The sequence below is a fragment of the Solanum verrucosum genome, unplaced genomic scaffold (genome assembly GCF_900185275.1).
Source record: "Solanum verrucosum unplaced genomic scaffold, falcon-dt-bn FXZP01000060.1, whole genome shotgun sequence".
NCBI classification, from domain to species: Eukaryota; Viridiplantae; Streptophyta; class Magnoliopsida; order Solanales; family Solanaceae; genus Solanum; species Solanum verrucosum.
The window spans coordinates 1,742,995-1,768,874 of record NW_026020129.1 but is presented as its reverse complement, the minus strand read 5'-3'; the positions used below and the strand labels follow the sequence as shown (position 1 = coordinate 1,768,874).

At 33.3% G+C, this 25,880-nt stretch overlaps 1 protein-coding gene and 1 pseudogene across 2 annotated transcripts; one reads left to right on the top strand and one right to left on the bottom strand.

The window, feature by feature from the left end:
* The first annotated feature begins 4,819 nt into the window (after positions 1-4,819).
* LOC125826872 (uncharacterized) lies at positions 4,820-7,246 on the top strand (annotated as a pseudogene).
* Positions 7,247-7,920: 674 nt separating this feature from the next.
* On the bottom strand, positions 7,921-22,638 carry LOC125826523 (LRR receptor-like serine/threonine-protein kinase FEI 2). Of its 2 annotated transcripts, none has more exons than XM_049505875.1 (14): positions 22,566-22,638; positions 18,391-18,617; positions 17,831-17,966; positions 17,201-17,272; positions 17,046-17,117; positions 16,223-16,294; positions 14,911-14,982; positions 14,724-14,795; positions 14,059-14,147; positions 13,021-13,176; positions 12,574-12,906; positions 10,582-10,827; positions 9,902-10,035; positions 7,921-8,607 (listed from the first exon to the last, which is right to left on the bottom strand). In XM_049505875.1, exons 2-14 carry the CDS (start codon positions 18,488-18,490, stop codon positions 8,389-8,391), a joined length of 1,773 nt encoding a protein of 590 aa, XP_049361832.1. In that variant the 5' UTR covers positions 18,491-18,617; positions 22,566-22,638; the 3' UTR covers positions 7,921-8,388. The 2 variants fall into 2 exon arrangements, with proteins under 2 accessions (XP_049361832.1, XP_049361833.1); XM_049505876.1 differs by having other exon boundaries at positions 17,201-17,269; positions 22,566-22,632.
* Positions 22,639-25,880: the final 3,242 nt, after the last annotated feature.

Genomic DNA, 25,880 nt, shown 5'->3' with positions numbered 1-25,880 from the left:
TATTATGACTAATTCTAGATCTTAATCCCCATCTTGTTGTTGGTCCTCACCCCCAACCTGAACTTCCCCTACCAACATTTGTCAATACAGAAAAATTAGCAAAAAAATATCTTTTTTTGTTTCCCACCCGGTGTTCGGAGGCACCAACTTTGTGAAATATATTTTTATTAAAAATATAAAATTTTGATTAAATTAAATGTTTTTAAAAAAATTGTATACTCTTTAAATTTAGATAATATTTTAAAATTTTAAATTAAATCAGTCACATCTTCATATTATTAAATTAAGTTTTATACAACATTATTCAACATATTTTATTGGAAATAAATGATTAACATCTTTAAATAAAACAGAAGAAGTTGTAGGGCCTTATATTTAAAATTGGTGTTTAGAGACCACTAATGTTGTTGGATAACCTTTGTCAGAAAAAAATGAACAAACCATTGTAATAATATTAGAAAAAAATGGCTCAAATCATATTAATAAAACTCAATTCAAGTATATTACTACAGTTCTCCTCGACGAGATTGATTTCATATTTTGAAAGGGATACATAATATTCTCACTAGAAACATGACTAAATACTTACTTTTTTATGTAAAAAACTTATAATTTTTTTTAAAAATAATATCTAATATGATGAAGTCTGCCCAATTAGTAATTGAATATTAAATAATAGAGGATTGTGGACAATTTATAATCAATTTAATGAATCCTAAATTATTTTATTGTAACAAGCAAATAGAAAAAAATAAAATTATTATAATGAACAAATAAAAATTAAAATTCAATCATATAATAAAATAAATAGAATAGCAAAAAATACTAACATGATATGGAAATTTGAGATACCGAATAACGGTGATTGTTGATTGACAAAGAAGAACACAAAGAAACTCAGAAATCATAAATATACTTATACAAATATAAGGATTTAAGAAGTCAACACTATTTTATTTAACTATAATTGAAAAGGCGTGAAAAAAAAAAGAGAAAAAGAAAATCCCGAAAAAGGAGCAAAAATCACTGGGGATCGAACTCAGGAAAGAACACACGGAATGTGGCGTCTCTACCACCTGGGCTAGAAGCATTCTTTTACTAAGTAATGTCCTTTTAACGTATTTAGCTTTTTACTATTTTTTTTTCTTCGGTAGGGGCAAAAATGAAAACAAAAAGTGATAAGGTTGATGCATATAATGAGACAAGCAAAGGATTATTTAGTAAAGCAGCGAAGCAAATTTTCCCTCCAAATACGAAGCAAGCATGTTGACCTCATGTCTATGTCAGCAGTAATTAACTCCCTCTGTAAAAATTTCCGACGAAGCTGTGTTACGTCAGACATCGATCTTAAGTGTACCTAAATCCGTCCCTGCAGTTTTTGTTCGAAAATGAGGAACTGCATGCAAATAATACTTGTAAGTAGTAGTGTTTATGAATGTATGTAATGTTCATATATAATTGCATTATTAACTTCCTCTTCTTTTGTTATATATAGCTGCTTACGGCATTGCCATTGGTACGTCTTGTCGCGGCAGAAGGAGAAGATGAAGATAAACTCAAAGGCTTCCCATCATCCTATTGGCAGTGACTGTGATGATTTTCATGATCATCATGTTGCCTCATGCGATACGGTGCTTCATCGCTATTAGAGCTCAGACCATGGTCCCTAGAGTGGTTCGGTCATTTCCAGTCATGCAGTATAATGCTGCGTCGGAAGTTAGAGTTTTACCGTGTTTTCACATTTACCACCATCAATGTATATTTACATGGATGAGTTGTCCCGACTGTCGTCGGAATTATAGTGGCTTTTAACAACTGAGGTTTTGAACAAAATGTGTTTTATTTTTATACAAGCTTACTCAAGGATGGATGTATTGGAAAACGAAAGCAAGAATATATATATAAGGAAATTTTCATTCTGTTTATTTCTGTATTCTGTACAATATTTATAGACAAAGAAAAGAAAATGCCAAATAACAGGGCAAAAATGATCTTCTTATCCTAACAACTACTTCTAATTTAATTAATAAATGTAAAAGAAATGCAATATAAACCTACAAGGTAGAAATTTCCCTAACTAGTATTCTTCTACAACCAGCTAGCACACTTGGCTGATTGGTTATTCTTACACGTGTCCTTCTCCTAATGTGATTTCTAAAGTTTTTATCATTGAATGTTGCATTGAGGGTTTTGGGCATTGGATGAGATGAACGTCTAGTATTGAAAGGAGGAGTGTTGGTCCGATCCGGGTCGTCTGAATGGGTCAATTTGAATTGGGCTAATTGTAATTGGATTTAGGATTTAAAATTGGGCTAGTCGAATTGGTATGAAATTAGGATAAGTAAGGATGGGGCTTTTTCTTTCGGTTTTTAGATAGTTTTTTATTGTAAAAATTACAGATATTCCACCTTTTAGTTCACTTATTACCATTATCCCCTATTAATTTTACAAATCTCCAAAATCCCTCATTTTTCTCTTAAGTCAAAAATCGCGGATACAAAATTTTCTACGCTAAAAAATAGAGTTCATCCCTTCCTTCTTTCTCTCCTTAATCTTCTCCCCCATTATCTTGACAGTTGATTTCTCCAATAGTTTTCAAAATCAAGTCTCTCTTTGTCCATACTCTATTTAATTACGCTACTTCTCTTGAAATCCTCTTTTGTTTGTTCTTCTAACTGTTGATGGATGATGCTAACACTAATCGGATATATAACTACGAAGATATTGGTTGGGTGGATAACAGATCCAAAAGGTTCCACAATTCATTGTTAATGGTGAATGTAAAAGATGGGAAGAAGAAAAAGGATCGTGCTTCATTTGAAAACCCAGGTTCCTAGAACCCCAAAAAAAAGGGTCAAAAATAATTTGCTCCTATAATTTCTCGACCTTCATTACCTGAGGTTAGGTTTTAGTTCTTCTTTCGAATGTTGTAATGTTTTTTTGTTAGTTAATCAATTGATGATACAAAAATGAACAAATTCAGATCTCGTATTTAATGTATCATTATTCTCTGTAATCAATTGATACACTAACCCTAAGTAAATTAAGTTATAATGTATTTTGTTTCAAGTATTATAACATGCATCTTTCAGTAGATCTCAATCATTAATGTATCATCCAAGTTTTGTTTATGGATCCGTATGTGTATCTGGTATTTGAAGTTTCATAGTAAATGTTGTATCAGTTACATATAAGATACATTATTTACAAATAGTTAATAAGTTCATGATTCAAAATTTTAACAAAATACATCAGATTAGTGTATCATGTATGAAAATATTGGCCATTAATGTATCTTACTTAACAAGGTGTAAAATTTTGTATCATCTATTAATAGGTTGTTTATGGGTCCGTATGTGTATCTGGTATTTCAAGTTTCATAGTAAATGTTGTATCAGTTACATATAAGATACATTATTTACAAATAGTTAATAAGTTCATGATTCAAAATTTTAACAAAATACATCAGATTAGTGTATCATGTATAAAATATTGTCCATTAATGTATCTTACTTAACAAGGTGTTATATTTTGTATCATCTACTAAGATGTGTGATTTAAGGGATTTGATTTTCCATTAAAAGCGCAACAAAAAAAATATGTAACCTTTAATTAATAATGTATCCAACCCTCTTTTTAATGTATCAACGCTTATATTATTGTATCTGTTTTTTTAAATTTTTGAGGGATTTCTGTAATTATAAACTTTTAAGGGATAGATTGTAATTTTGCCTTAAAAGTATGTGATTTCTGTAATTTATCCTAGTTTATTTGTGGGTAAATCGGGTGGGTTAAAATTGGGTAATGGGCGGGTATTTGAATTTTGGGTTTAAATAATTGGTCAAATCGGGTTGAGCCGTAGGATTGCGCCACGTGTACCAAATAAGCCTTCCGTTAGTGGGAGGGGCAAATGTGCATTGGTTATTGGACGTCAAGGGCACTAATGAACGAAAAGTATGACGGATGGTATTTGTATACCATTCACGATAGTTCAGGAATATATTTATCATTTTCCCTTAGATAAATTATGGCTAAGGATGTTAATTATATTTCAACTCTTTGCTATTTATGATTATTTTTTTTATGGTTAGCATTAGTATTGATTTCGACTTTATTTGAGTTACTAATTCCTATATGCTATAATACTCATTGGATTATTCAAAATTTCAAGTCTAAAATTTGAAATATGTTAAAAGACAAACTATGAAAAAATAATAATTAAATAACAGTAAATACATATATATAATATTTTTTCTTAAATTGTACTCACGTTTTATGTTGGATTGGTTTGGTTTGATTTGACTTTTTTGGGTTAAAATCAAATCAAATCAATTATGACTGAATATTTTTGGTTTAAATCAAACTATTAATTAATACTAATGTTTTATTGCTTTGACTCAAGTTTTCAATTTGGTACTACAATTTATAGTCAAGTCAAATGAAATAAATAATTAATTTTTTCCAGTTTGACTCATATTTTCAATTTAATTCGATTCATCAATTTTCCTTTTATATTCCTAAACCTGATCCATAATCATATTGTCTTTTTGGATTTTACTTGGAAATGAGCAATCAACATATATAGTAACATAAATTCTTGTTGTGGAAATTATCAACAATAAATTCGTCAACTCTTTATATAAAGCATCACATTAACAAAGGTGGTATACATGTGTTCATATTCTTCTACTTTTCTACATCTAAAAATTCTGGTTAGTTCTCTGTTTGGTGCTATTTTGTGTTAATTAATTTGGTTGCTTACTAGTTTGGTATATATCAACATAATCATCTTTAAAAAATAAGTTTATGAATTTAGGCAATGTTGAGGCATCAAAAAATATATGGACGATTATTGTTATCGCTATTTTTTCTTCTGAGTTACAATGGGTGTTCAAGGAGAAACAAAGTTATCCAAACTGGAAGACATAGAGATGGAGAAACAACTTAAACTTTTGAACAAACCGGCCGTCAAAACAATTGAGGTATAACTTTACAAATTTGTGTGCTTACTTCTTTCTAATGTGAATAATAAATTTATGAGTTTTGGCTGACAGACTATATATGGAGATACATATGATTGTGTGGATTTCTATAAACAATCTGCATTCGATCATCCGTTATTAAAGAATCATAATTTTCATCCCCAAGCATGTCTCTTTTAAATGTCATTTTATGTTGAGCTTTCTAGAAATGCATATATGATATTGTGAATTTGTGATTCATAATTTAAATTTTAAATGCACAGATGAAACCTACTTTGGCGAGAACAAAGCAAAATGCAGGTAACTCATCAACTAGTTCGTCATCATCGAGGATATGGCGAAATGGTAAAGGTTGTCCCTTTGGAACAGTCCCAATTAGAAGAATTACAAAAGATGATCTTATAAGACAAAAAAATATGCCACCACCAGAAGATGTCACATTTGATACTCAATTGGTAAGTCATTGTTATACCACTTTACTTTTTTTTGGCTAGAACAATTAACTTCCATGAAACAGAATTTTTAATTTCATTAATAGAATATAACAATCTAAAAACTCAAAAATAACAATTAAAAAAATTGAAGAGTTTGTGTATAAAAGTTAAACATATTTAGTTACGTTATAAATCCATTAAACTAATTGGATTGATTATTGAGTTTATTCATAAATTTATACTTATCATCTATGTGTATTCCCTAGGTGATATGAAGTTTTTTGGATAAGAATATATCTATTTATTATGACACATAATATGGTGACTTTCGGAGTGATTTATAAACCTATAAATAGGATTGTTCATTCACCATCGTAAATAAGACTTGAAGACATTTGAATAAGATGATCTCTACGTTCTACTCCTCATATCTTTGGTCTATATTGTTTGTAGTATATTGCTTATATTTTACAACAAGTTATCCATTATTTTGAAAATCTCATGTGTATTTTATTACTTCTGCACAGACTAACAACAATAGTGTGAGTGAGCCAACAGGAATGTACGGATCTTCAGGATACAAGGTACATAAATAAGAAAATTTATCATCATTTTTAAGTTCAAAATATGTCTTTTTCAACTTTACTAGGCCTTTGTTGTTTACTCAAAAATAAATCAATATAAACTAAATTTAACGAGAAAATACATTATAAGTTAAGAAAAACTTCATTTACTATGTACAGGTTGCAATAGCTCGGACCAAAAATTATCCTGATAACAAATTTAGTGGAGCTGGAATGGCAGCTAGTATATGGAATCCTCCTGTTAAAGATGGACAACATAGTGCATGTCGACTGAAAATTCAAAAAGGATCTGATATTTTACAAGCTGGTTGGAGAGTAAAGTCAAAATTTATCGATAATATAATTAATTATTTTTTTTCAATTGTGGAAGTTTCGAATGTTTAGATTCACTGTCAACTAAATCATCACAGTATCTGTATTTCGAATTCTAGGTGGACCCAACACTCTGTGGGGATAACAAAACTAGGCTTTTCATACATTTTCAAGTAAGTCTTCTTTTAATTTACTTCAGTAATTTATACCTCATTTTTGTGAAACTAGTAATCTTTTTGTTTATCTATGTACCTCAATTTGCATATATAGCTTATATATGAGAATTTTTTTTATATGTTTTGTTGGCCGGAAATAATCATTGTTTCAATACATTATGTCCTGGTTTTATTATAGTAAATACTGAGGTACCTCTTGATAAGACATTTCAACGTAATTCACAACGAGGAGAGACTTCATGGGAAGACACAATGGCTATCGCTCGGGTAAATTCTATGCTTCTCTTCTAGAATTTTCTTTCAATTTGGCTTAACTAGTCCTCAAAAATTATTACTATTTGAAATCACCAAAATACTAACATAGACATTTCTTTCTAAAAAAACTAAAGGATCAAGCCAAAGGAAATTGGTGGCTTTTTATGGAAGAAAATCATATACAAATTGGTTTTTGGCCTCAAAGGATCTTCACTGAATTGACTAGCTTTGCCACAAACGTTGAATGGGGAGGAGTGGTATATAGTCCACCAGGTGTACCTGAACCTCCTATGGGATCCAATTTTTTTCCTGTGTTAGACTCTGATTATGATGCATATTGTAGGGCTATTACAGTGACAAATGATAAAGGTGAGACCATAGACCCAACTGAAACAACCACATTTGTCAACAATCCTGATATGTATTTTGTTTTCGATGTACATAATTTTAAGCATCATCATTTTGTACTCTATGGAGGACCTGGTGATCAGATACAAGTTTAGGTCTTGTAAATTATTATCATGATGGTATTTAATTTCTATGCCAAAGAAATATAATGAAGTTTTATCTACTTATACCTATCTAAATACTTCACATGTTTTTTTCATATATTTGCTTTCACTTTACATTGCTTTTGTCAATAATTTGATAATAGATTTGCAAGAAATATTCCACATTATTGTTTAACAAAATGAGTACATGATGCATTTGTTTGCAGTTATCCATAGAGTATAACAGAGCAACTGATGCTATAGCAACGAACAAAGGCATGATACTAGAAAATATGGTTTGAAGAATCTCGATAGAAGTTCTAGAACAATCCTTTGCGGGATTGGATTTTAAGCGAGAAACAAGAAACTCAAGATTCAAGAATGACTAGTTTAACTAGCCCCTAGTATAGTATTGTCACAATGGCCTGCAATTGCATTGCATCCTTCAGTAAAACGATCATAACTTTTTGTAATCGACAAGCGGTTTAGGTGTTGGAAACTAAACTTCAACATCCAATCGAATGGCAAACAAAACAGCATAATAGTACTAGAGCCACAAGCTCTCATAAAAAACCAGTGAATATAGTTCAGTTCATGACATCATAAGTGGAAGAGAAACTACAAAAGAGATCAACAGAAATGAAGTGAAAAGGCAAAAATACTTGCAGTCAAACTGATGTATCAGCTATTGTGGGAAGCATCATAATATACAAAAAGGATATCAACTTAGCAAAAGGTAAGTGTCAAATCAATTCAATCATTTCCATATACAATTACAGCAAGAAAACCTACAAACAAAAGGCAAATGAAAGATACAAAAGGGATTTGATTGCTCACGCCACTCGTACAGATTCCGTTCCCCTGATGAAATGAAAGCTCAATGCACTGGAGAAAAATGATGAAATCAAAAACGGGATTAAGCACGCTGAACCTCGTGATAACTAGCTAGCAACTTTGAATTTGAGGAATGATGGCAGTTGAACTGATCTTTTTTTGTTGTTCATCTGCAGAAAGAATCGATAAATATAGTACAATAGAAGAATCTTTGCAGGCTTTAAATTCCCATAAAATGCTTGCATCACTCCTCAATTTACTGCATGAAGTTGCAGATGGAAACTCAAATCATTAATTTTCTTCACATCTAGCTAGAGCCTTCAATCCGAGCTTGAATCATAGAAGTCACTGGGACATGGAGTCATGACTTCAGATTCCAGAATCTGAACAACCCTGTGCATTGTGGGCCTGTCGTCGGGGCTTGAAGAAACACACTGAGTGGCAACTGAAAGCAGGGAATCAAGGCTTTCAGTCTGCACTCGTTCACAAAGCGGATCAACTATCTCTGTCCGTCTATTCTCAGATGCTAAATAGTTCAGCTGCATGATGAGTATGATAGGGGTTTAGAAGACCAGTGATTTGAATAAAATACCAACAATGCAAGTCATGTGATCTTAAAGTAAAACATCTTTTGCAAAAAAGTAATAGGGTAATTGGAATGATTGTCTACCAAATGGTCCAACTTGTTTTGGGTTTTCATATAGTTTGATCAAACAACCATAAAACTATAGACTGATTTTGGATTGTTCTTAAAATTGATTTGATCAGTGACGATATTCGGTTTAGTCAGGTGCATATATCAATGATATGCGTTTCTTTTTAAAATGATTAAACTTTTTTATCATTTTTTTGCAGATTTTAACATTGTTTTGGTGCATAAACAGTCTTCTCCCTCAGGCTCTTACCCATACCTACCTATCTGGAGGGAAAAGGCTCGTCATTATTCCTCATTCTCCAATTTGCACTCTTTGGTTCATTTTGCTTCAAATTTGTCCTTATTGTCCCCTATATAATTCCTCATGGATTAATGGCCACAAAGACTTAATACTGTTTTATATCGTTGCAAAACCATCATACTGATTGTCTACAGTACAAGTTTTACCTTAATAATTTTGTGCTCATACCACACTCAGTCCAGCCCTTATGCATATTCAACTAACCACCTCTTTTTGCCGCTTCGTTTTTGTTGAGAAACTAATATCTTTTTTGGCTTATTGAGCCAAAAAATGCAGCTTAAAACACTTGTCACGTCAAATCTTAAAAGTTGGAATTACTTGCCCACCAGCATGCTGCCCTCTACCTCTATCCCTTAGTAATATCATTCTCACCCCCCACCCCCTCACCCCCCAACAAGGATAGGAGCATGGCAGTAGTAGCAAAATCAGTGAGAAGAGGAACTGGAAGGGAGTTGGGGTTGGGGCAAAAGCTAGAAGTGGCAAATAACTTTCCAGCCTTACCCATTTAGGATCTCACGAGATGCAAATATGGGAACATAAAACTACAGAGGAACTACTTATGATGGTATGATGAATTAGCCCACTTAGTTTTTCTTTAGATAATTTTAACCTTGCTCCAATAGAGACCTCAAGTGAAGCTCGCATGCATCTCTGCAGTTTGGGCTCTGGTAGCCAAAAAGAATGAGACCACGATAAATTATATGCATAACTAGAGATAATGGGCAAAATGGTTAACCATGCCAACAAGTAGCCATGATGACATTTGTAGGTTTTAAAAAATAATGTTAGCTACCTCGCAAAAAGAATGTAAGGAATTTCAACCAAGAGAGAATACACTTATGATTAGAAGTAAGATGCGCTTAATCACACAACATACCCAGCCAACAATATTGAAGCCCTTCTCAATATATGATGCATCAGTCGGCCGCTTCCCACTTATGACTTCAAGAACCAGAACTCCAAAACTATAAACATCTGTCTTTTCTGTAGCCCTACCACTCTGCATGTATTCTTGAAAAAAAAGATAGAGAAGAGAAACACATAAGCTGTAAAACAAAAGGCGATATATCAAGTGAAGCAGAAATCAACTGCCCAAAGTGAAAGCATACAAAATCAGATTTCCACATGGAACAGCAAGGAGAACTAAATTCTTTAAGCACATAGATAACCTCTCATCACATGTTACAACTTGATGTGGCAGAGATGAATATGCTAGAAAACAGTATGTTCGGTGCCTCAAAAGAAACCTTCGATGTGGAACCATTTCCTCCCCCTCCCTCCCTCCCCCTGTCATTTAACTAGGCCTCATATTATCTTTTGTCAATATCAAGAAAAATAAGCATGAGAAAGAAAGACATCACAGGTGCAACTTCTACAGACAAAAGCAGTAACCAGTTTGTACTTGAAAAGTAGTGAAACCTGATTACAGGAAGAGGAAACTAGATCGCTCTCCCCAGTTTCAACTATAGTAGCAGCAGAAATTCATTCCATGCATAGTTTAATATATGCAACTTCCTAAGTAGAAGGTGATGATAAATGTCTAATCATTGGGTGTACCTGGAGCTAAATACCCAAATGTGCCAGCTACAATTGTTGTGATGTGAGATTCCTCATCCCCCAGTAATTTGGCCAGTCCAAAATCAGATACTCGAGCCTCAAAGTTTCCATCAAGCAAAATGTTGCTAGACTTTATGTCACGGTGTATTACTCGAGGAGAACAATCGTGATGTAAATATGCCAGCCCTTTCGCGGCTCCCATGATTACAGTCAGCCGTGCACCCCAGTCTAACTGCTCAGATCTCTCTGTATAAAATATTTCAAAAATGATGTTTAAATGGACCCAAAAAACAATAGTCAAATCTAAAACTCTCAACCCTGAAGATATGAAAATATCTAAACAGCAACAGCAATTTAACATGCAAGATGAACTAGCTTAAAGGAATGTCATCATTTTTTATTATTACAGCAATTTAACATGCAAGATGAACTAGCTCAAGGGAATGTCATCTTTTTTATTATTCTTTTTGCTTCCAGCGTTGTTTTCCACCCTAGACGCCAAAAGTAAACATCATGTCACTGTCCACTTCCCAAACATGACACTCATTTTGTTACTATTGGATAGAAGAACACTGGCTCATCGAGATATTCAACAATTTTTGACAAACATTATTTTTTCCTAGTGATTGTACCATACTATGGATAAAAATTAGCTACATATTACTATTGTACTGTCATTTCCCACAAGTGTGTAAGTGGTTCTCATGCAATATAGCTGCATAAAAGGGATGCAAGCTAGCCATCTGGTAAACTAAAGCAAAGGAATTAAATTGTGTAAATTCAAAGTTTCTTATAAAAACGAAGTCCATATTCTAAGTTCTACAGCAATACAACAACTAAGCCTCAACCCAAACAAGTTGGGATCAGCTATATGAATCCTCAAACCATGTTTCCATTTAAGCTCAAGTTATGTCATCATCATAACAAAAAATCTATAGCAATATTTACACAAAATATAGAACACATGAAACATCAATGACACACCAAGATATTCTTTGGTGCCATCAGAGTGTCTTGGTTAGTTAGCAAGTTACTCTCCACTATTTCGTAACTGTCTAGACGTGAAAACATTTCCGGAGTGCCATCTGCACCAGCCAAAGATGTAATCATTATCCACTTTTACTTGTATTAAAAGGTAAGAAATTTATAGGATCAAGCCAATGGGTACTAACCCAAGTAAGTTTAGAGTTGCATTAGGACATCATCACCAAGTTTAGTCAATCCCATTCAGAAACTTTCTCCAAAGGCTGACAATATTTTTCCAATCAATGCATATTGAACACTGGTTTTACAGCATTCCCTTCTGTCCCAGTGACAATCTGGCAGACTTTTTGGGACTATATTTCACTGGTTGAATCAATCAAAATAGCAGTAGAAAGTGATCCCTGTTCATAATTTATCCTCATTCTTACTAGACCCCTGTCTAGTATGTTTGCTCTTATCAGCATATGAATTTTGCATTTAAAAAACAGCAGGTCTTTCATGCTTCCACAAAAGCATATATATCCAATATAACTTATGTTTCTGTTTACTGTTACTACTATTAACTTGCGCGTTTTATCTCCCAACTGAACCACACAACCCAAATTTCAATCAGGTGTTATACAGGGAAGATAAATAACCCTATTGTGCTATGAATATCAAGACTGCTAAAATCTCAAATAATTTGCCAATTTAAAGAGAGAACCCAGAAATTCTCACCGAACCCAGCTTATGTATGTTTCTGTTTACTGTTACTATTATTAACTTGCGCGTTTTATCTCCCAACTGAACCACACAACCCAAATTTCAATCAGGTGTTATACAGGGAAGATAAATAACCCTATTGTGCTATGAATATCAAGACTGCTAAAATCTCAAATAATTTGCCAATTTAAAGAGAGAACCCAGAAATTCTCACCGAACCCAGCTTATGTTCTAAATCCACAAAATAACAAACATTTTCACCAATTGTAGAGCACAAGATATTTTACAGAGGAAAGTATGTCTCACCGTGCAGAACTTCATCTAGGCTACCTCCAGATAAAAAGTCATATATCAACAACTTTGATGTTGGAGAATTGCAATATCCTCGCAGATTTACCAGATACCGATGCTTAATACTTCCAAGAATTTCAAGCTCCCTTTCGAAGAATCTATCGAAGCCTTCATTCATCTTGATAATTCTCTTCACGGCAAATACATTGCCATCATCCATTGCAAGTTTGTATACAGTTCCAAAGCCCCCAGAACCAATAATGTGCTCTTCAGTCAGAGTCTCCAGTTTTTTGATGATGTCCTTGGAAGAGTAAGGCAAATCTCCATGAAACATCACAATAGATGCACCTGATAATTTAACAATTGGATAGTTAAACCTTTTATACAAGGAATTAAGAGCATAAAGCAAATAAAGATTAAAACATTATAATGGTAATTTCTACATAGGTTCTAGATAAAGACCTGCACAAATATCCATTGCAAGACTTCTGCCATCATTTTTACCCAGTCTCTTGTAGAGGAAACAGCCCCAGAAACACATCAGTGCCACCAAAAGCAGTGCACCCACAGTGGCAGATGCACTTATAAGTAGTCGGCCATTCTTATTTTGGCTTTGGGCTGAGAAACATGGAAAATATGAGATATTACCATGAAACATGAAAGGAAAGAAGTGAAATAATCAAAAGAAAAAAAACAGAGAAACAAAGAAGCAGTAGAAAAGGCTACGTATCCAGAGTACATGACGCTGCTACTTAAAACTATGAGTCCGCATATTTAAATGATTCTGCCATTTGAAGTAATAAGTTTTCTTGTTAAAGCCTAACAGATGAACAAATCCTTCACAAATATCATTTGAGATTCTAGTCAGTACATTACACAAAAGCAAAAGGCAGTTGTACCTACTGCAATGCCATGAATTACCTTAATATATATCAGAAATTAATAATATGAAGATACTTATCCAAAAAAAAGAAAAGACATATACTAGGTCTTTAATTTTTAGAAGAACAACGAAATCTAGACTTCAACACTCTAAAAAAAATAAGGTATACGTGTCATGTTCTCTTGTCTACTTGATGAAGGAAATTCAGAATAGGACAAGTTGTCATCTTAAGCAGCTGAAACACTAGGAATCCTTTTTTCATGGCCGACAAATCTGTCGGAGACAACCCTTAGGACCAACCTCAAAACTCCAGGATAAGGGGTCCACCCCTATACCCCTTTGCCACTTAAATACCAGGCTTACTTCACATGGCGCATGGATCGAACCTGTGACCCAAGTCATAAGTCCCTCAACTTTTGCCACTTGAACTAAGCACTGGGGCAAATGACTCTGTCACTAGGGGTCCTTGAGCATATGAGAAATGATTCTGTCACTAGGGTTCCTTGAGCAGATGAGAAATGATTCTGTCAATATTGCCATATGCATTCACCCTTACAGGCAGAAATTGGACTTGATATTTGACTATTATTTTATGTTGATAATGGGTAAACATTTACCTGAATCCGGGGACGGGGATATTGAAGAACCTCCAGTGTTACAGTCCTGACTGACTTGTTTGCCACACAAGTTACGATTTCCAAGAAAGCTGTCATAAATTTAAAATCAGAAATCATGTAAATCAAGCCAACCACAGGGAAAGTTGTAAATTACAAGTTTTAGGTCAAAATCATATCAGGCAGCTATTCTGTGCACATCCATACAAGTCTTTCTCCCCTTTCCAATGATGGGTACTACTCAAGATTCAAGCAAATGGTAGTATCAAAGGCTACAACTGCATACCCTTCATTTTCACTGATGCACAATTTACTAAACAGTGTGGGGTTAAGGACTTTAAAGAATTGAGGACCTCAATCCTAATTTCAAATGCAATTGGCAATTCAGCCAACACCCTCAGTATCATCCCAGAATTGATTACAATCTTTTTTGGTGGATTTCTGAAAACAAACAGTTAGGCACACAAGGACGCTGATATTTGAAAAAGAATTAATATGTAGTTGATAACGATGCTTCAACGTATGGACATACATTAGCTATGTCAACATTACATAAACCAAACAGAGAATCTGAGTAAAGAAATGATTATAAAGTAGTATAGATTCCATATATGCTTTGAAAATTCAAATGCACTTGACAAGAAGGATTTTGTATTGGTGTTACTTACGAATCATTTCCAAACTTGGCAAGGTGTCCATCTGAAGGTATTTGCCCAACCAAGAAATTTGTTGACACGTTGCTGTAAACATTGAACAACAAATATTAATTCAGTAGCACAACCCAACCTCACCTCTTGAGTAACATTTTACACTTTAAGTTGTTAGTAACGACAATAGAACTTTTAGGGCACTCACAAAATGCCAAGATTGTTCAGCTTGCCAAGGGATGGTGGAATGTTTCCACTGAGAGAGTTGCTTGAAAGATCTCTAGCAAAAGTAATAAAACAACATCAATTGTTTGACTGTAGAAGTAATTACTAAGTTCAACATCACATGCGTAGAATTGAGACAGGTCAATTAAATTTGCATTAGAAGTTACATACTTATAAAAGGTAATAAGAAAATTTTACCCAGACTAAATCAAACTAACAAGCGAAAAATGTCACTTTTTCCTCTGTTAAAGCCTCTTTATCTTTTTTTCCGACAAAATGCTATGTAAAGCCTTTTTATTTCTCAATTAGGTTTCTCTCCATTTCCTGGAACAGTAAAGAGGTAAAGTATGCACGACTTTCCTTAGCTCTTTTAATGGGAAAAGAAAGGTTACACCAGTCTAACAAGAAAAACACTCATGACTCCAACAGTTTAGCAAGAAAAACACTCGTGACTCCAAGAACCAGATCCCTAAGATATGACACATGCAGAAGAAATCAGTAGATATGATGGTCCCTCCTCTTCACTGTAAAATCCTTCCAGCTAATTCAAGAAATCCTCCAGCTACCTCAGACCACAATGATGCTAGGGTGTGAAGCACCAGTTATTGCATCAGTAGAGAAGATGGCACCACCATGAGACATGCAAATAACTCCAGACAGCGGAGCAATGACAATAGAACAAATGAACCGCCAGTTGCCTATCGTTCCAAAGGCTCTTCATGCTCAGAGGGAGGAAAAATGCTCAAGAAGGATGTTCAAATTAGCAAGGAAGATGACAGGATAAGCAGGGCAGAGGCTGGTCCATTTAGGACAACAAAGTGTACTGTAGTATGTGGTAACAATCAACATACGGAAAATACAGCTTCCTATCCTAAGAAATAAAATAGAACAAAAGCTTATACGGCAAACATACAGTTGAATTGGAGTTTGTGAGATGTACAGGCAAAAGCATGACAGCATTGAGAAGAAGGATAGGAAGAATTGATAAAGAAAACCTAATGAAGGGCAGGTAGGTGTGTAAATTCACCAGGGTATTAGTATTAGAAAGTGCAAACTGTCAAAAGTCAAAAAAGGAAAAGGTTGTATCTTTTATTCGAGGACTGTCTAGTGTCTATATAATGATAGATATTTTCGTTGCATGGGTACAGTCATTTACAAAAAACAAAATGTTGTCCAAATATCATGCTTGCTTATGCAGATTAAGGTGAACGGACCATGCAGGAGCTTGCGACCTGCAGAACAGCATGCACAGAAACTGAGAAAAGAGACTCAAAATATGAGACAGAAAGTCTTACAGATTCTCAAGCTCGGGAAGGTTTCCCAACTCATCAGGAATCCATCCGCTTAAATAATTACTCTGTAGAAACCTGCATAAAAGAATTAAAATTCCTAGCAAATTAGTTAGCATGTACATCATTAACTTTGTAATTTCAAATTCTAAAGCAGCGCCAAGAAAAAAAGCCGCTCAAACCTCTCTTGAATTTATCAAAACCAAAATACAGCTTTAGTTTGTTCTATTTTACATATCAAGATTAGTAGCATAGCAAGGACTACAACATCTATCAATGACATGCTGGTTGTGCAATATGACCGGAGATGAAGTGATTAATCTATACATGAACTGAAAAGAGTGTTATAAAATATGTCCACTCCCCATAAGGATATTGTGTTTTGCACTCAACTTTTTTTGCTCAAACTCCACAAATCGAAATGTCAGTTTTATAGTTTGTATAAGTATCCTTGTTACTTTGCAAAAAGAGGACCAATCATGATATAATGCATAAATTCTTTTACTGAACAAACTAATCACAAAATTCCAACCAGGGTATTAATGCGAGTTTCTTCTGAAAATTGAGTCATGAGAATATGGTGTGGTTCAGGTTTAGTACGATTCAGATGGTAGTAAGGTTAAGGGGAAGAAGGAAGAGCTGGGAGGTGGGACTGTGGGGCAGCTGAAATAGGGATATTGTATCCCCAAGAACTCCTTCAAATAGCATGTAAGGTAGTTGGAGTTCTTCATATTCACACAAGTGCTTAATAGCAGAAACTCAAGCGCCTCAATAATAGAAGAGAATTAAATATGCAGGTCACACCAAAGAAGTTCATTGCAGAACTTACAGAGATTTCAGCTTTGTACAATTTCCCAATGCAGGAGGTATTGCCCCATAGAAATTATTGTCATGAAGAGCTCTGCATTTGAGGAGATTTGTGTTAGCATAGTATAGTGACACTAATAATAATGGAAACAAGAATAAAAGGGAAAAGAAGCATACAGAAACTGCAACTGGTCTAGCTTCCCAATATCTGGCGATATATATCCACTCAGTTTGTGATTAGGGAGGCTTCTGGATGATCAAAAAACAACAATTGTAGTAGTTCAAATAGTGACTCCAATATGAAATAGGCTATGTTAGAAGTAAAAGTATCAGTGTGTTCTAATATAGATTATAGGTCAGTGTTAAGTGTTAGGAAAATTAGTCTCTTCTTAGTTCAATACAAATTGCGGAAAGCAACTCAGATCTTAAATACAAAACTACTTATAGATAATGTTTTGTAGGGATATTTGAATGAAGATATCAAATTCAGGCCATTTGACAAGTAGCCCAGTAAAATGGTGCTAGAGGATCAGCCCTACAGAAATGCAACATAAATGCAATCGAAAACCACTTCCGTATACAGTCAAGATCAGCTGTAATTCAGTTCTACAAGATCAAGATCCAATTTGATCCATAAATTACTATAGCACAACTACTAGGGATTCTCAGCATTCATTTAGTGTTATTTTGAATCAAAATGTTCCAGATATTTCAGAATTGTGGAGCCAAAATAAATGTCAAAAATAACTAGAACCATAACAATGCCATCACCGGCAGAGATGTTTTAACAATAATACAGATACTCACAAAGATGTAACTCTCTTTGATTTTGAGTCACATTGTACTCCTTTCCAGCCACATGGGTCAGAATCTTCTGGTCTCCACTGCTCAAGAACACCATCGGAACCAGATATTAAGATCCTAAAATTGACAAGTGCTTGACCTGCAAAGATGTAGAAAAGTCTAAAGTATGGACTAAAGTGTAACTCTTACAAGATGGAACAGACTTCAGATATTAATCAATTATCAAGTGAGGTAGTATTAGCATAACATTCAGGTAATGTATAAAGTAACAACTGAATAGAAACGTAACAGCATTAGAACATCAGAAATTAGCAAAAATCCAATTATTAGAGGCAAACAAGCTTCAATGGAATATCATCCCACAATCATCCCAACTAAATATCAGAAATATACTAGTCCTTGATTTAGGAAACTGACGAAGGAACTAGACTTGTTATATCATCTGGATCAAACATGTTAAATATCTTATCATACTCGCATCAATTAAAATCTACACAGTGCCTAGTCTGTAACTAAATAAACAAATCAAGCAAGAAATGCTGAAGAAATGGGTGGAATCGCACCATCAGGATTGAGTGCTAGTGTAAGTCTTGGGAAAATGCAAAGCAACAGCACGCTTAAAAACAACAGATCCTGAATTTTCAAAGAGAAGCCGCCCATCATGGCGTTGATCAAGCATAATAAGGCTACTGAAGAACATCAGGCGGACTAGGCCGTGCTGCGGTTCCCTTGGACATACAGTAAACAAGATGTAACACCACAAAACCAGCAATGGAAAAGAGAATGATCCCTGGAGGAACAACCAAAGCACAAGATATTAGAACGAATCCTGTAACTATCAAGTAAATTATTATCAATGAAATAATGAAGAAAACTTAAACAGAAAATGTATAGATAATTCTCACAGATCGGTGCACATTATTTCCTAATGTTTGACACTAAATTGATATGTAGTTGGCAATTCTGTCTTACAAAAAGTGCACGGAAAACATTGAATTATCCTCTGGAGTCATACACATCATGTGATGGCTACATCTGGCAATCCAGAAATAACTTCCCAAATATAGAGTGGATGGTCATACCAAGAGAGTTACTATTCTTCCATTGTACTTTTGTGGCCTAAGACTCGTAAAGATTGTTTGGAAGGGTGTACAAGAACAGTATTGAATAGTGTGTATCAATAATGATGGGATTAGTCATGTTAGGATTAGTTATGTTGAGATTATTTCTAATCCACTATTTGGTTTGGTGTATTCAACGAATTACGTCTTTAAACATGTTTATCAATGTATTAGTAAAAATAAACCGGAATTGCTAATCCTATAGGTTAATATGCATTAGTTATACACCATATAATACTGATTAGGATGTATAACCAATGCATGTATTAATTATACATACGTTGAAAACACTTCCAAATGAGGTATTAAATAATACCATGGCTAATACATGTATTACTTTCTCTAAAACATCCTACCAAAGACCAAACTGGATAACCAAATAACTTCTGTACATCTATCTTAGAATACAGAGAACAACTCATTTATTTATCTGATAAGTAGAATACAAAGAACAAATTTAGTTGAGAAAGTTCAGCAAAAATTGGAAACAAACTCTCTACCTCGACAAGGTAGGGGTAAGGTTTTATCCTTCACAGACACCCCTTATGGGATTATGCTGGATATGTTGTTGTTATTGTAAAATTCAGCAAAATGACAGAAATATGCATGAACAGTATGAATCAAGGAAGAAGACTACTGATTTTTCAAGTCTTTTGTTAAGAAGTATAGTCCCTGCTACCCGAACCAAGTTTCAGAAAAATGCTACTTATCTGCCTGGATCTTGCTGCATACCCACCCCAAGGAGATTGTCAAACCTTCGTTGATCAAGGATAATCATGCCATTCTTATCTTTTTTATTGCCGTTGACTTCATTATATAAGATTACTATCCAAGAGTTTTCCAACTAAAAGTCTAAGACTCAGCTCTTTATCTTTTTTTTAAAATGAAGACTCTTTTTTTTTTTTGAAACTGGTAAGGTTGAATTCTTCGGCATTAAGGGTATGCTGGCTACCTCCAAAAAGGGATAATTACAGATTTCCTATCAAATCTATAATCTGATCTATATCATCTATTCAAATGAAAGACTTTTTTTATTTATTTATTTGAAAATGAAGCCTCAGCTCTTTATCTTGAGAGAGTTAACTACAAACTCCAGAGCAGGATCATGCTATATCCAACTTCAGCATGCACATTGGTTAGCAAAAGATAATCATGCCCTTCCTATCAAAATAAAGGTCTAACTCTCAGGTCTTTATCTTCAGAAAGTGACCATAAAATCTATTCAGTTTCCCTTCTCGCTGAAACAATATGCTAAAGTGAGTGGAGATTTTTCCAAGAAAAGGCTTATTGTATTGTGGCCAATATTTGACCAACAGTGTTAAATTGTTTGGCCAAATATTATCCAACAATACTAAGAATAGGTCATGTTATAAATCTTCACATTGGTTTAGTTTTGGTCTTGGATGATAATAGTAAATAAGTTCCATCTTCTCCACAAAATCCCTAATGGGCAAAATCAGTTTTCATGAATACTAATCAAATTCAAGCAAAGCTACTTATAAAATTTGTCAAACATCAAAACAAGCCAAAAAGTGCTTTTACGTTGGTTTTGACTCAAAGTGCTAGTATTTTCTGCAAACTCTAAACATGTGTTTGAAGTACTTCAAGTATCTGAAAATTTATTTCAAAGCTCGTCAATTACCCTATGTATTTTTACCTGAACAAACCACATATCGGGTTACTGCACTCATTGTTGTGGAATGTCTGGACATATACACACCAATACATACATAATACTTCCGACTACACTAGAATAGGGTACATGTAGCATATGCCTACCTTCTTCCTCTTACTAGGGCGATTGGGTAGCTGACAACCTAAAAATAGCAGCAAGATATGTACTCACTGGCTTAGCACTCTTTGAATCAAACTTCTCCTACACCTTCTAAATTGTTTTTCTAGGTCAAAAATAACTTTTTGGCTCTTAAACCTCTTTTGATTCCCATGTCAAGGATTTTTTTAGTTGCTCCAAATCTTTCGTCTCAAGTAAATTGTCCAGTTGACTACTGCAAATGGGATTTTTCGTCAAATCCTTACCAGCAATAGCATGTCAACAACATATAGCAACAAATAACGAATGAATAAACATCCACTTTCAGAAGTACACAAATTAGATCATAAATGCTCCTTGAATAAACATGACCCAACCCAATCACAACTACTTGCAGCTTCAACCCCCAGAATGACTTCTTTATTCTTGAAGAAACCATTTGCATCTAACAATTCTCTTTCCTAATGGCGGTTCACAAAAAAGACTTAAGTACCATTTTTGTGAATAGAATCAATTTCATAATGGTGGTTTCACTAAACACCAATCTCATTGAATAAGTAAGCATTTGAATTGGTTCAATTGCATGGTGCCAATGAAATCGAGTGATAATTAACATCTTAATAAATTAACTGATCAACGTGTTTCTCACTTCAGTCAATTAGCAATAGCGTTTCCGTGGACTGCCAGGAATCTGTTTCATGTATAGATAGATTGACAAGGAAATTTCTAACATAACCTCCTTCTAACATGTAATTACTAGCTCATAGAATCCTAATGGTGGCAGATGTATAACCTTTAACTGCTCAAACTCAAAACAGAAATCAAACCAATTACTATCATGAACCAAAAATAAGAGCATTAAAAGTACCATTTCCACTTCACTGGAACACATTCACCCTCTAAGCCAAAATGTCATCTACCGAGACTACAGATTTCAGCAATTCCACAAAAAGCAGACACATACACAAGACCCCAAAACCAATGTCCACCAATCACAGTTTTGAGTTCAATCCAGCAAATTATCCATCAAAACAAACAGAAAGAAAATCAAACCTACTGACACAGACAAAACCAATATCAAAAACCAGAAAATGCAAACATGCAGTCATGAACCATCACCAAATCCCAGAACCAGTGAACAAAGCACTCGGTATAGTCCACCAAAATTTCCAAAATAAAAGAAGAGAATCATCTAAACAAACAAACGAACAAAGATCAAAGCTTTATGCATACACTAACACAAGCACAATCACCAAAATGCCAAAAGCCCAAAACCAAGTACCCCCATCTGAGCACTCTGTACAATCCAAGAAAAGCTCAAAAAAAGAGTAATCCCAAACATGCACCCATCGTCACCAAATCCCAGAACAAGTGTACATCCACTAAAGCACTCAGTACAATCCACCAAAATTTCCAAACAAGAGCATCATCTAAACAAACAAGCAAAGATCAAGGCTTTATGCATACACTAACACAACCACAACCACCAAAACCCCTTCAGGCCAAAACCAAGTACCCCCATCTAAGCACTCAGTACAATCCAACTAAAGCTCTAAAAAAGAGTCATCCTAAACATGAACCCACCGTCACCAAATCCCAGAACCAGTGTACACCCACTAAAGCACTCAGTACAATCCACCAAAATTTCCAAACAAGAGCATCATCAAAACAAACAAACAAAGATCAAAGCTTTATGCACACACTAACACAACCACAACCACCAAAACCCCAAAACCAAGTACCCCCATCTAAGCACTCAAAAGCTCTAAAAAAAAGAGTCATCCTAAACCCACAAATAAAAATTAAACCTTTATACCATACTAAAACACCCACATAAAAGCAGTACCTGAAAATGCTAGATTCGATCTGCAAGTGAGTACCCAAAGTTCATTTCACAGCTAACACTCAAAAAAAAAAAAGTCCAGACAGAGAAAGATAGAAAAATAGAACTTTGAGCTGTAAAGTTGGAACTTCAAGAAACATACAAAACAACACAATAGAAAGAGAGAGAAAAGAAGAAAAGGGAAATAAAAAAGCTTAAGGCTATTGACAGAGTGTTGATTTTGGCTGCTCTCTATGTAAGAATTAACAAAAATCTTTGTTGTTTGAATTCAATGTAAGGTAGATTTGAGATTTTGAGGAAAAGAGTGTTGTGTAATTAAAAGTAGCTCAACCAATAAGAGTGGAGTGTGTTCACACGTGAGAGAGTGACTCTTCATACGTGCAACCGACGCTGGTGTTGGCATGGGAATGGTGGGGATACAACCTACAGTCATTTTGGTCGGAACAATTTTCTCTTGAAGTCTTAAAACGGAAATTTTCATAGCTTAGTTGATTTTTTATTTTAATTTTATTGATGGTGTTTTATTTTATATCATGTTATCTTTTTCTCCATTTTGCATGCCCTTACCCCATTTAAAGAGAAAAGAATAGGTGAAGTTTTGGAGAAAATGATAAAAATTATTACTTATATTTTAAGTACACGTGAATATTTTTTATCCTTCAAAATTAAGTTTTTTTTCTATTTTTAATTTCCTCCCTCGTTGTCTCTCTTTTTTTCCCTTTATATATCTAGAGTTTCATTTTTCTTCATTGACGTCGCCATGAAAGATCCATAGGCCATAGCCTCATCTAAACAATTCAAAATGTACTTTTTGTTCTCTTTTAAGGAGAAGTTCTTCTCTCTTTTTCTGAAATGGTTATTCATAGATACATGATAAGATTTTTTAATCAAATTCAAAGCATATAGTATCTTTTTGTTTATACTCTTTTTATAAGTAGCTATAAAAACGTCATTGACTTCTTACATTTGAAAAGTGTTAAACTTTTACTCTCTCACTTTTATAATTTTAAAATTTTAAATAGGTGATGTGTTATTGTGTAATAATTTCATAACAATGTCCTATAATTTGAAATCATGATATTAAGAATTGATTTTGTTAAATAATTTTCTATAAAGGAAAGAGAGAGTTTTGAGGATGTTATTTTATTTTAGATATGATATTTTGAGTCTATCTCCTCTACGTATAAATATTTTTAAATTTCTGATAGACAAAATACAATTGCTTTGATATAAATTTATGCATCTAAAAATTATACCTTTTTCATTTAAGTATATTTCTCATGATCTAGTTTTGATGTATAATATCTGTTTTTTATATAAATAAATAAATAGTAATTTAAATGTGGCAACTTTTACTATGAACTTGAGAACACAATATTTGACTTTAGGTATAAACTAGTTTACGTTGAAAATTCGTGTTTCGCTAATATACTTTTCGTTTTTATTGTTGGCATATTTAAAATTTAGTTATTATCGTAAATAATGAAATATGTATGTAATGTCCTGTAGCAAATCCGTACTTTATGACTTTGAAAATTTCATTCATGACTTTGAAGGATTAGAAATACATTCTTACTTTATATATATATATTTCTCTTATCTGTAGATGCACATAAAAATTGAAAGATTGAAAAGAAAATCATTACTACTATTTCTTTTTTTTCTTGGTTATTTAACTTCTAATATTTTTATTTTATAACAGTTGCAAGTTATATTTTTAGCTATGCGGCTAAATGTTTGATTTTATCTCGTTTATATATATACTTCATAAATTCTTAGAGTTAATCTTGTTATCATATGAAGTTGTTAAATAGTTTTTTTTTTCTTATATTTGCTTATTGTACATGAAATAATGAGAAATAATGAACTGTACCTCTTATTTTGGGTTGGTAAATTGAAATCTCAATAATAATAATAATGATAGGGCTAATTCGTACATGCTTTTGTTGATCAAGTGAATTATTTTTTGGACAAATTACTTAACTACACTCATTTACTTACCTTAATATCCATTTATCCCTACTTATTTCAAAAATTTCAAAAATCCCTTATTTACCTATGTATCCCGTGCACAATGCTATGTATCCCGCTATGTGGAATGTATCAAACCTAATGTATCCCGTGCACAACGTTATGTATCCCGCAAACATCATTTTTAAGGGATTTTTGATAAATAGAAAACTAGAAGGGATAGGATGTTATTTAGTACTTATTATTATATGTGGTTGCTATAATTTATACTTTTTTTTTAGCCTCCATTTCACTATCTTGTTTAGTCTTCTTTCTCTGTGAATTAGTAGTTTAATTTAATTTTTTTAGAATAATGATTTGAAACATGTTATTTCCGTATCTATTTTGTTTTGTTATTTTGTGTTAAATTTCATTATATGTTTACATCAATCATGAATATTTCTATTACTTATTGTTTTAAATTTATTTTATTTTGTTAATTAAACATTAAGAAGAGATATATTCTTACATGTTTGAATATTTTTTATGTGAATACTATAATAGCGTGAAATTACTCGAAACCATGAAAGAATGAATTAGTCAACGCATACAACAAAGTTCAAATGGAGTTGTTGCCCAAAATGGGAATCGGGATAGATAGTAATAATACGAGTAACTATTTATTTGATTGCATAATATTATTTATATATTGCACGATGATTCCGTTATAATCCTCCTCTTTATACTCTCTTCCTCATCAAGGGAGTGATTTACGTTGTACAATTATAGCCCAATAATCGTTGCATTTTTATTATAATTTGAAGAAAAAAAAAAACTTTGCATGGAATTGAACGGTAACTTCGAACTTATTTGATATTAATAAATTGCATGTCTTATCATTTGTCTTCTTTAATTTAGATTTGTATTAATTATTTAATAATGGATCTCACATAGGGGTGGGATAGTATGGTACGGTACGGTACGGTATTTGTAAATTTTAATATTGTAATTTTGGTATTCAGTTTTTAAAATATTATACTATTACCATATCATTTTAATTTCATAGGGTTCGGTATATTAAAGTTCGGTTTTGGTACTCTAAGGTATGGTAAATCAGTAACCATAATTTTTTCAACTTCGATTAATATATACTCGTATAATAGAATATTATGACTTCGATAATTAAAAAAAGGCCTCAATTGTATCATACTAATATATTACACATATAGAAAAATATATGCAAAATAAAGTACAAACAACTCCTTTGTTAATCAATTACAATTCAAATACATTTTAATCAAAATAGAGTGGTCAAAGTTTTAACTTCTAAACATTTAGTTTATACTAATACTAGGTTGCATATTTGTT